Genomic DNA, 12,164 nt, shown 5'->3' on the forward strand with positions numbered 1-12,164 from the left:
CAGATCTAAGAGCTCATACAAAATTTTTAATTCCTCTCAAATTTAGAACCCAAAGAATATTTCAGAAATGTTAAGAAGACAACAGAGGTGGTGGTCTCAGAATGGGCTACTAGACATAGAGTTTTAAAGAATAATAGTTGGAGCTACACAATTCTCCTCTGTCTTTCTGTCACTTGTTCATATGCACACTCACATGAAGGGTGAATAAACAGCTACCTGGACAGAATCGCAAGTCTGTAACAATAAAAATAAAGAGCTAATCTTGTAAAAGCAAGAAAAGCTCAGAGAGGATCTGGCATACTGTAATTCTGGTGGGACATGCTACATGGAACCTCACATGACAAGTGTTCAGATACCAGGAATGGAAACACTCCTCAAAGATGACACTGGTCTCACTTGAACTTTGATGGAGTGTATTATGTCACACATGGATTCATCTTTACAGTTCTGTGCAGATTCTTAGGCAGTCCTCTGCAGCTAATGATCGAAGGAACCTGCAGTTTCACTTACAAAACCACCTTGTTGAATGGCCACAATGGCTACGAAAACAGGTACAAGCACACCTAACATTTCATGTCTATGTGACAGTTGCCATCATAAAAGTATGCAGTGTAATTTCCTAATTCAAATTAAATACTGTCACAACATCAAACAAAATCTCAAATTGAGTTTAAAGAGCAAAAGGGGAGAAAATAATATATGTGCTTGAAGGTCCTTCTGTCTTTCTGTGCAAGATGACAGTCAATACATAGGCAAAGCACAGGAAATGCAGGAAATCTAACCATATCCTTCAGATATCTTCATATCAGAGTTTAAAAGTAAAAATAAAAATCTCAACCAGAGATTCTCCCTACTTCTGGATGTGACTGCTACAGGTGTGCACCCTGATCAAGAACCCTTGACTCTCTCAAGTAAGTGTTTGCTAGTATCTAGAGACCATCAGCATATGCATCATGAGGCAGACACAGGTGAGACCCGGCTTTCGCACAGCAATGTCTGGAAACGGAGACTAGCATCTCAAGTCCTTAACATACATGGAAGAGTCTAAACCTGAAACTTCTTCAGCTAACTCAAGGCCAGTAGGACTACTACTGTCTCAATGTACTTACTTTGGAGTGATTACAGACTAGGGAGGTTGGGAGAAAACAAGCATTATCAGCTCTCCCTTTCCAGTAGTATATCTCTTATTACCACATTTGAACAAAGATGCACGTACAAAGCTATGCTTTTGTTGACACTGTACGGCCACCGCGACCACCAGCTATGCACTGCATGTTACATTTGGGCATGCATTTTGTTGCTTCAGAGGAATTTCTCAAAAATAACTCTTCAGCAAGAACTTTAGGCACAAATCTAGCAATTCTGCTTTGTGAGTAACAAAATCAGAATTCACCTTTCAGGTGTCTGTAACAAAAGAAATGCTTGTATGTTACCTTACAGAGCCTTCCGGAATGTTTGGAACGTAAAGTGTTACAGGTAAAGGGGCTTCACTTGAGGATTTCATGTTTGCCATGGCATGTAGAGCTTCCGGCTCATTTCGAGGGGCAGACACCTTTGTGCAACCTAAATAAGTCAGTTTGTTAAACAGTACACTGTCCTCTTCCAGGGGTTCACTGGGAGAAGATGGTCTTGGTGCAGAGATTTCTGAAAATGAAGAAACCACTTCTTTAACCATTTTCTTTTATTTTTACAGATTGTTTTCTGAATGAGTTCCACAGCAAAATCTCCCACTTTTTCTGAAAATGGATATGGTGAGTCAAAAGTCCAGCTCCAATAGCGAGAACTCCATTTGGCACCTCAATATTAACTTTAAGTCTATTCTGATGCATGTTTCCAAGTATGGCATAGGGAGAAATGGCTTTTTGATTTTTTTTTAGAAGCACTAGAACACAATTTTTCTTTAAGGTCCATCCCCCAGATGTTATTTTCTTTAGTTCGCTTATACCTCCTCCTAATTCCTATTCCTCATTTTGCATAAAGATGCCTCTAATTCTCTTCTCTCCCATGTCTCTGCAGTTTGCATAGAATTACTAGATGTGGCTCATATTCCTGGGATAGCTATATTAACTGCATGAAACCATCAGGGAGCTGGAGAAAAGAAAAATGTTATCTGTTCAGTCCTCTACTCAGCAGAAGAGAAGTGTTCTTTTTCCACTGTCACACTACTATGGACATGGATGATCCTGAGGGAGTTTTGTTGTTATTGGTGATTTCTGGTGGGTTTTTTAAGGCATTTTGATATTTGAGAAATGATAGAAGAGGTGGAAAAAAAATTTGTTAAGTATGGACTCTAAGTAATCTAAGTTGGAAAAGTCCTCTAAGGGTCATCTAGCTTTTAACTCAAGCTCAAAGGCAGATCAGGTTAGATTGGGCTAGCTTCAAAACTGGATCAGGTTACTCCAGGCCCTGTCCATCTCAGTTTGGTATCTCCAAAGAGGGACATTCCAAACCTCTCTAAGCGATCTGCCCTGTTGTTTCTATTTCTTATTACCATAACTAATATTACCTAATAGTTAAATCATATAGGTTGTGGAACTGAATTATTCCTTGGGGGGGAGGAATGTATAAACAAGTATTTATTTGTTCATTCGTGCTAAGGGTTGTGTTCAGTTGGAAGCACGTCAAACAGGGAGCTAGTATGGTTAAGTTTCTCAAAAATGCAGCATACATGTAATTAAAAGAAAGGCGTTTCCATTATGCATAAATTGTCTATCTTATTCCACCACAAAAACTTTTTTTTTTTAACTTCCCAAACAGATGCTATGGGAATTATCTGATACAACACCACAGAAGTGCTCTGCATACTACCAAGGGAAAAAGAATTCTAATTCAAGGCCCACAGACATGGCCACAGCCTTGTATTCCTAAAAAAAAAGGTATATTATATTTTACATAATATATATACACAATATAGTTTATATAAAAAGCTTTCAGTCCTCCTTTTTTCACCATAACTTCAAATACCAGAACAGTACCACAATCATGCCTAGTAAATATGAAATCTAAAGCTGTCTTTACTGATACCTGGTCATAGCACCAGAGCTGAAAAGTTCATCAGTTTGCTCAGGGTATATTTCATTTGCAGGTAGTACTGTCAATGAACAATGTCCTGAAAGTTCTCACACTCCATCAGTAGCATCTTTACCTCAACTGTAGTCCATTCAGCATGATACTTAGTCCTAACTCTTCTAGGGCTTGAGACAAAATTAAAGTTATCTTGAACAAAACAGAGCAGCACAGGGTATCAATCCAATGATAATCTATTCCTGTCTATAATCCTCAACTAATCAGAAAAGAAGAGGAGGCCCCAGGGTATTCTCCAGTATAGTTTTAGAATGAAGTTCCAGAAAGTTTTATATTCATTTTAAGGTAAGGTTAACTTGAAATTGCATAAAGAAAAAAACTGCCATATATGATTCAGGGGGAAAGCACTTCAGCAATACCTGTAGTAGAAGGGTCTAAAACAAGGTGCAAAGATGGCTGATTTGTTTGAGCTGCTGACCCATCTGCAGCTGCCTGGCTGCTTGCATCATGAGAACGTTCTTGGAGAGCAGTGAAATTGTTCTGGTCTTTTTCAGAATCCCTCAGTATCTCTTCCATTGCCTTTTCCAGCTGATCATCTCCATCTGAACATTCCTGTAAGCAGGAGATCTATTTTTCTAACATATAGCCTTACTCACTGCAAAAGTTAAGAAACTTTGCTGAACAATACAACATACTAAGAATTAACAAAATTAAATCAAATATAATCCAACATTCCTCCCATTACTTATAATGCACATATTCTCACTGCTAATCCAACAACCATCCTTCTAAAAACTACAGATCTCTCTTAAAATAACAGGTTTGTGTGTTTAGATCCTCCATTCAGAGCAAAGATCAACAGATTAGTCTCAAAGAAAATCATACTTTCTTAGTCACATCCAATCCATTTCAGCTGTTTCATCAATTGTCCCACACGTAAGAGGGGTGCAAGTCTAAGGAAATGGCAAAAAATGGCAAGACACGTTCCCTAGATAACGAAAAAAATACAGACTTTCACGAATACTGGCTTTTCAGGCCAAAGAAATCCCATGGTCAGTAATACAGTTGTATCACAGATTCTACCTCCAGTTCACCTGCCTCTTTCCAGATATAATTACTAAAAGAAGCACCTAGTGTTTAATACAGACAGAAATCACTGGTTGTAAATAACTGCCAAACAACAGTTATGCAAAGACAAAGTACTTACTGCCATTTCAAGAGGAACAAATTCCTATTGTTCCAAGCAGACCAAAACCAGTAAATCAGCTACTGCAACTCAAGTGGGGAAATTAACCAATCAGCTGTCACCTAAATGCTAAAATATTCAGCTATTTAGAGGTAGAAAGCTTTTAGAAAAGGTCTTAGTCATGCCTAAAGTAGCACTAAGCAGGAAAACTAAATTAAAAACTGAAAACTAAGACCCTCTGTGGTCTATTCCTATGCAGACTAACTATGTGCTTTTAAGATAACATTCAGAGTCTCTGATCCCTAAATAAAGAATACTCCCCAAGCTTTAATCTGAAATTCATTCTTTGAAAAGAACTTTTGAGTCCTTTACTAACATATAAATCCACAGAATACTAACAAAGCTGACCCCTGAATAAGTTATCAAAAGAAAAACCAAACCGCCACTTTTGGACAGATTTGCTTAATCTGAGCTGTTAATTTCATTGGTAATAAGCAAGGACAAAAAGTACAGTCTAAGAGTCTCCTCAAGCACACACAAGTATCTTTAATTAAATATTCAAAAGAAGTTGTAATCTTTTTATCAATACAAATCCTACTACACATTTAAAATAAAGCCAAAGCAAACCTTTAGCTGAGGTTTTTCATCTTTTCCAGGGGTGTCCTCAGATTGCTGATGAACCAAGACAAATTCTTCATTAATTAACGTGGACACATTTTCAGGAATCTTACTGGCTTTGCTAAATGATGTTTTGACTTCCATCTCAGGTCAGTATTCTCCTCCTGCCACGAGAACCTAACAAGAAGGAAAAACATTAAATAACTAGTTTTGAAGCTGTAAACAATATGTTCATAGGTGTTTTGTGAAGTTATTGTGGAGTATTACAGTTATATGAATGTATATATTCCTAATCTCCCATTTCATTGATATAAGGAATCTTTTTTTAAATATCAGGTATGATTTTTAAGGTGTGTGTTTAAAAATCGTATAATCTAACAGCAGTGGCTATAACCTATGTATATAGATAACACATGAGGAAGTTCACCTTGGAATTTCCACTTCCCTATTTTTAATCTTCCAGAGTCTGCTTCCTCTACCTCCCTAATTCCTGCCTTTGTTCTCTCTTTATACAGGTATATTTCTTACCCAGAGTGTCACACACCTGAGGATTAAATTTTCCAAAAACTGCATATCAAAGTATATGCTTTCTACATGAAAACATATTTAGCTATCGATTATGTTATGGTTTTATTATTCTTTATATCTACAGGTAATGAAGTCAGAGGTGTTGCTAATCCACAATCACATCCTTCTCATCAAACTTCTCTGAAACCACCTGCAACAGAGTTAAAATTAACCACACAACTTTAAAAAAAAAAAAAAAAAAAAAAAACCACCCAAAACAGCCCCAACAGATCTATAAATATTATGGAAACTGAGAACAAGTTTTCCCTTGTCTGCACAGCAAAAAACAAATCTAGGGAAAAAAGGCAAAAGAATCATCAGCCTACATATTACAAGTTCATATAAAAATACAGAACCATACTTCAGAATGGGGACACCTACTGTAGGCACCCACCAAATAAAGACAGTATCATCTACGTTAATTCAGAATGTCTTCCCTGATTCCTTAGAGAATGAAGAGCTAGAATGAAGAACACTGTGTATTATATTTATATTTTAAATGGATCTATGTTTTCATATTTTCTGTGTTAAAAAAAAAGAGAAAATATATTTTCAGATAGACTTTATAAATAGTATACACTTCAAGATATGGTCAATTTTCATTGCAGTTTCCTGAAAAACACTACTCTGGTGAAGTGCTGGGCTTTACTGTGCTTAAGAATCAGAGTTTCTAAGAGTCACATACAGCACAGGGGGAAACAAACTGCTATTGTCGGCTTTGCAAGGCTGGAAAGCACCCCAAGAAGGGTAGCTGAACCAAACGTCTGTTGCAACTGGTGAACAATGAGAGGTTTAGCTTCACATCGCCTTCCACAGCAGTACCAAGGCACAAACCTGTGGCTCACTTGCTTCTCAGTTACAGCTCCAAAACACCAAGTGATCAAGAATGCAAATATAGGTCTAGCTTTAGGGAACCTCCAAGACAGCACTTAAAAAAAAAAAACAAAACACACAGACACGCATGTTCTCCACCATCCTGAACTGGCATTACTTAACATGCTAGCCACAAGAGGCAGTTTAGCAACTTTGGACCAAAAAACAAGTGTGGGAACTAGACTACTTTCAATACAAAAATATTTTCTATCACTTTGGAAACTACAGTCAACATGCTTTTGCTCTCTCAAAGACTTGGCTCGTCATAACCATTCATAGATGCAATTCTGCAAGCAGATTTTTGCTCTCCCTAACCTAGCCACAATTTTACCCATCAACCCAGTGAAGGCATTATATGTAGAAATCTCAGAATAACTAAAGAACTCAAATTCTTCAGATAAATGACTTGTGAATCCTCAAACAAATTTATATGCTGTACATTATAAAAAAGCCACTAAACAACAGCTATAATATTCAGATAGATTACTAATTTGGATTAGCAGTTTAGCACTCTTGGTTGTCTTTCACAGCTCCAGACTAAGCATGAATATTTTTCAGACAGATGACGTGATCTGAGCTCCACCCAAGCCTAGGTAATGGATTCACCACTGGAATAAATTTTTGTTCTTTTTAAAGCATCGTTGCTTTAAAGATCTTTCTGGTAACAGAAAGACAAAGTTTTAATATACAAGATTTTAAGTATGTTACAAACAGTTTATTAGCTTCATGTATTTTTTAACAAATACCATGTTGTAAAAATGTTGCTGAAGATCTTGTGTATTATTTGCAAGTCTAGGTCAAAATGAATATTATTTACAAAGTAAATCCTCAATATAAAAGTGAAGGTCCACTATTACAGAACTCTTCAAGAACAATGAAAGGACATAAAATTATGCTCCCCAAATACAGCATATGTTGAGTAATCATTAGCTCTGCTAATGGTGGTTACACCACCACTGGAGAAAACAGCAGAGGATGACTGTCAGTCACATCAGAAGCAAAGACCTAGGCTACCAGAAGCCTCTCCCCCTCCCACCCCATACCTACTATTGCTGGACTTAATGAAGATGACAAAGATGAAGCCTCACGACTACTTCTAGCACATATGCAGAAAGGAGGGATCACAAAATATGCTATTTTGCCATTTTTTGTGTGGTAACACAGAAATTTCAATATAACGTGATTCTACTATATTAATTATCAAAGACAAATGTAAGCTGCTAACATTAGCTATCACCAGTTCTTTCTGCAACAAAGTAGGAACTGACAGGCACACTGTGTACTAGGAAGTTTTTTGTAGAAATATTTTAATAACAAAACCAGTGAAAATACAGCAATTGCAAAGCCAAATAAAATTATGATAATGCAACTGGAAAAGCATATCGATGTACAAAGTATTTGTTCTTGCCCTGTGTGGATAAAGGCAGCTTAAGAGAATTCCTACTTCCTAAATTTTAATCTGAGAGACAAAGGAAATATTATAAATATTAGATGACTGCAAGGAGCTTCTCATTCAGATCAGATACTTAAAACCATACCATAGACACTCTTGCAACTACATTTGAGTTGCAAGACCTTTAATGTCCTTAAGAGTGTACTCCAAGCTTGTCTTTACAATCAGTTTAAAACACCACATTGAGTGCAGATGCATACCTTTTTCCATATACAACTGTGTTAGTTGATTAAATTACTACCCCAGAACCCCTGCTACCAGCTTTTCATTATAGCCTGCTCCACCCTGCCATCATTGTTACTCACGTGAATGCCATCTATCCCATTTCAGTCAAAACAAAGTCACATTAGTTTCAGTTTAGTAGTAAAACATGAACACAAACAGGTCAGACGTTCAGGAAGTAAATGCCTCAACCGGAAGAATACAGTTCTACCCTCTCAAGCTCACACACGTACAGTTACAAGAACAGTCTACAAACTGCTCGAGTCTGCTGCTACAACTTCTTGATGGCCATGCTAAAGAACTTGCCATATGACAATTAATAGCAGCGCTCTAGGTCATTTATGGAAAATAAGTGCACTAAAACTGAAAATCTCATAGTGAACTGACTGTTCATTTCTCCTTCCATTCTAGTCACATGCTATTTAGAAAGCAAAAGCTTTATACACAATATTTTACAATCACTCTTTGATGAAAAATAGTTTTTAATGCCAGAGACAAACTATGAACCAAAAATCATGATCAAGACATTTTTCAAATTAAACAACCTGAGTAAAGTTCATGTCAGAGTTTAAGAATATAACTGTCTCACAAAGATTATGGGAATTTACACCATCTTAAGTAGTAAGCTACTTAGAAGGAAAAAGTTTCAATTTTTACATTATAAAGGCACATGATCTAATACTTCAGCTAAGCACTTCTGAGGAAAAGCAGTAAAAAGAATAAAAGCCTCTCTGAAACAATCATGTATTAAGGTTATTTGAGGAAGGGAAGGAGTAGAACATCAGAAGCATTTTTTTTATTCTTTAGTAACAAGAAGAGAGACATGTTGATTCTGGACTTTCCAGTCACCTCCAGTCAGTAGATGGTTATGTCATTTCCCTTTTGTAGTTAGCTTTAGTCCTATTGAGGACTTACTCCTTCTTTTTACTCTTTACTGACATACACTTGAACTCCCCTTTTTCCTACAAAAGGTAAAGAACAAATGACAGTATCACCTATTAGATGTGTACAAAATCTGAGAACACACCCCTACTACTAAACTCTTAAGTAAGTTGCATATTTTTGATCGTCCTTTTTGATGAAAAGCTGAAAGTTAAGAATGTAATAATTTATGCTTGACTGCATTAGTCAGAACATATAGGCAGTTGTACAGTCTACAATCATGTTAAATTTACTCCCTGAAGTTAGCAGCAGACAATCCTGGAATTGAATGCTGTCTCACAATACTGATCAAAGAGGTTCAGCATTTGCTCTATCAGTTTAAAATTACTGAGAGGGCAGTAACCAGCAGAGAGGAGCTGACAGTCAGGGACAGGGAAGTCAGCGAATGTAGTGCACCTCAGCTACTTCTGCATGAAGGCCAGCAGCTTAAGCTGCTAGTGCAGTTTAGTGCCAAATGAACAAAAAAAATGTGGCCAAGGTGCAAATACACCTTCTGTTCTGCCAACACTGCTCCAAGGGTTGACACCTCACCAAGGTGCAAATACACCTTCTGTTCTGCCAACACTGCTTCAAGGGTTGACACCTCACCAAGGTGCAAATACACGTTCTGTTCTGCCAACACTGCTCCAAGGGTTGACACCTCAGACCAGATGGTAACTTCCTAAATCACCAGAGCCAAGAGCCAGAACTGCTCTTCCAACAATGTCTTCAGAAAGGCGACAACAAATTGTGCTTTCTCTTCACAGTAAGAAACACTGCAAAGTATGTACTAACTACCACAAGAAGTAATTTCTACAAAAGAATCATCTTGAACAATCATGCTCTTTTCTATAGAGAAATTATTTTTCCTCGCAATACCACACAGAAAAAAAATTCAGAAACCCAGCAACAAATACACAGGAGGAAATTTTTCTTAAACTCAGATAAATAAAACCTAATACGATAAAAGTATTAACATTTTTTAAAAGTTACAATTTCATAAAAAGCTTTCCAACAAACACATTTTCAGACCAAAGTATTTTGGAGATACAGAGTAATTAATCAGATGTACGTAGTTTTAAAAAGGAGCAAGAGGGTGGATCTTGATCAGAAAAATACCTTAAACTGTAGGAACACGACAACAACTTAAGAATAGCTGTTGCTTTTCTCTGTGAGGTTTATTGTGTAGTTTTGGTCAAATCACTTTATCTCTCTGCTGCACTTCAGTTCCCAGTGTTTTGCTTATACAAAGTGCCAGATAAAAGCTACCTAAGCCATGCTACTTGGAATATAGGTGTTTTGGGGCCAGCGACCAGAACTTACTACACACATGTACAGTACTAAGCTTCAGGAGGCCGAAACCTAGCAGCTTCCCCACTTCATTCCAGAAAGGCGTCCCAGGTTCACTACAGCTCCCTTTATAAAGTAGCATAAGTGGCTGAAGAGTGAGAGAAGCTGGAGAACAGCAAACCCTAAAGACCCAGGTGGATTCAGCACAGAGTCAGAGACACAGGACAGAAATGTTCCTATTTATTTCACTCCCTAACTCTTCCATGTGTTTCATATTGAATCTAGACTTGCAAAAACACATCACATCCAGGAACACAACTAAGTACCCAGGCAGTGCTGTTATGTCCATGGGATGGCTGAGCAGAGTAGCTCAGGACAGGACACTGCTAGCAACACGCAGTCACTAGGCACAGGAGAAAAAGAATCAAAGACAGAGCCACAGACTTTTCCGAAGGAAGCTGCTTTGCAGACCTGATTAGATTCAAAAACTTCCTCATCAAACTGGTCCCCAGAACTAAGTACCAATTTTTATGCAAATCAGTCTTCTGAAGCAGGTAGCAGATATTCTGGGGTTTATAGTTTGTGTTCAACAAATATTTCAAAGTTACTGCTCAAGTTTATTGTTGGTTTGGAGAAAAAAAAAAAATTCTTTTGTTTCAGCATTATAACCAACAAAAAACTGAAAAATTTATAAAATGTAAAGCTATGAAAAGACAACAAGCAAGGTAAATGGTGATCTAATATTTTTCAGTAAGCAACAAGAAAAATGTTTTAAAAGAAAGCTTCTTGCCTTCTTGAAAGGCAGCAATCAAGAGCAGGCTAATTCACACTTTTTTTTTTTTTTTTTTAATCAGACAAACAAGATCGGGTCCTGTATTAAAGACAGGCTTTCAAAGCCTTATAGTTTGCCTGATGACCTCACCCCCAAATAAGATACTGGTAAATAAGTTCTACCTATTTTCAGAACTGAGGTTCCTCAAGGGAATCTCTGGGACCTTTCTGAAGAGGAAGGTACAGTACAGCTATGCAGAAAATCACTTTCTGCTAACAGATGTCTGCAGTACAAATATACACTGGAAAGCACGATTTATTCCTTTTTTTGAGCTACACAATACAATGCATATCAGCAAAAAGAGCGTTAACTGAACTTGAAATCACAGATGCTGTGTGACTCAGACTTCTAGTTTACTGAAGTGATGTCGTGATGTTCTAACTTGCTGCTTAGGAACAGGAAACCGGACTGACACTGACAGTTACACACATACAAACGCACACATAACTGAGTCGACCACAGCATCAAGAAATGTGTCAAAACTATGTGTTTCCATAGCTCTTGCCCCATGAGCCTGCTAACTTTGATGAGGCATACAAAGCTCTCACCCCTATGTGCTTGCTAACATTAACAAGAAGCATACCTTCCCCAGAAAGCTTCAGACACACAAAGCTTTACCTTTTCAATGCTTTTTCAGTGGAAGACTAAGCAACCTTATAAAATTCCTTATTATATTGTATGTTGAAGCAGTACAGCTATCAGTCTTCCCCAAAACCTTTCTCTCTATTGACTGAGTGGACACATACGCAGAAGAAAATCCTAGGTGTCATAAAATCAATTTGCTTAAATCTCACTGACAACAGCCACATCCTTAATCTCAACTTCTCTTTGTGTAATCTTTATATAAGAAGCTAAGCCTCTATGTCCATACTAACTACTGCTTTATTACCCATAAATTGTTTGCCCCATCTTATCTCTGGTGGTGAAAAACTATGTAAAGCACATCTAGGAAAAAACAAACAAACAAGCAAGCAAGCAAGCATTTACTTTGTCTGCTGATAGTTTCCCAAGATTAAAATCAACCCAATACAGAGAGATGACTGCTATATATATTTTAAAAGACATAAATATGTAAAAATCCTTCCGATTTCCAAGAAAACAATGTTAAGAAGTCTTTAAAACAAAAACCAAAAAACAAACATCACCACCACCCCACCACCCCCAATTAGAAAGTAATT

General features: G+C 37.2%; 1 protein-coding gene across 8 annotated transcripts in view; it reads right to left on the reverse strand.

The window, feature by feature from the left end:
* RABGAP1L (RAB GTPase activating protein 1 like) overlaps positions 1 to 12,164 on the reverse strand; it is a 262,266-nt gene that overhangs the window by 234,084 nt on the left and 16,018 nt on the right. For 6 of the 8 annotated variants that reach the window (XM_074906992.1, XM_074906990.1, XM_074906991.1 and 3 more), the window contains exons 2-4: positions 4,838 to 5,005; positions 3,444 to 3,636; positions 1,434 to 1,644 (exon numbers count right to left, since the gene is read on the reverse strand). In XM_074906992.1, coding sequence (XP_074763093.1) covers positions 1,434 to 1,644; positions 3,444 to 3,636; positions 4,838 to 4,972 — 539 coding nt within the window. In that variant the 5' untranslated portion in view covers positions 4,973 to 5,005. Of the gene's footprint in view, positions 1 to 1,433; positions 1,645 to 3,443; positions 3,680 to 4,837; positions 5,006 to 12,164 lie in introns of those variants that run through there. The other 2 variants (XM_074906993.1, XM_074906994.1) reach the window with 2 other exon arrangements.

The sequence above is a fragment of the Athene noctua genome, chromosome 5 (assembly GCF_965140245.1).
Source record: "Athene noctua chromosome 5, bAthNoc1.hap1.1, whole genome shotgun sequence".
NCBI lineage: Eukaryota > Metazoa > Chordata > Aves > Strigiformes > Strigidae > Athene > Athene noctua.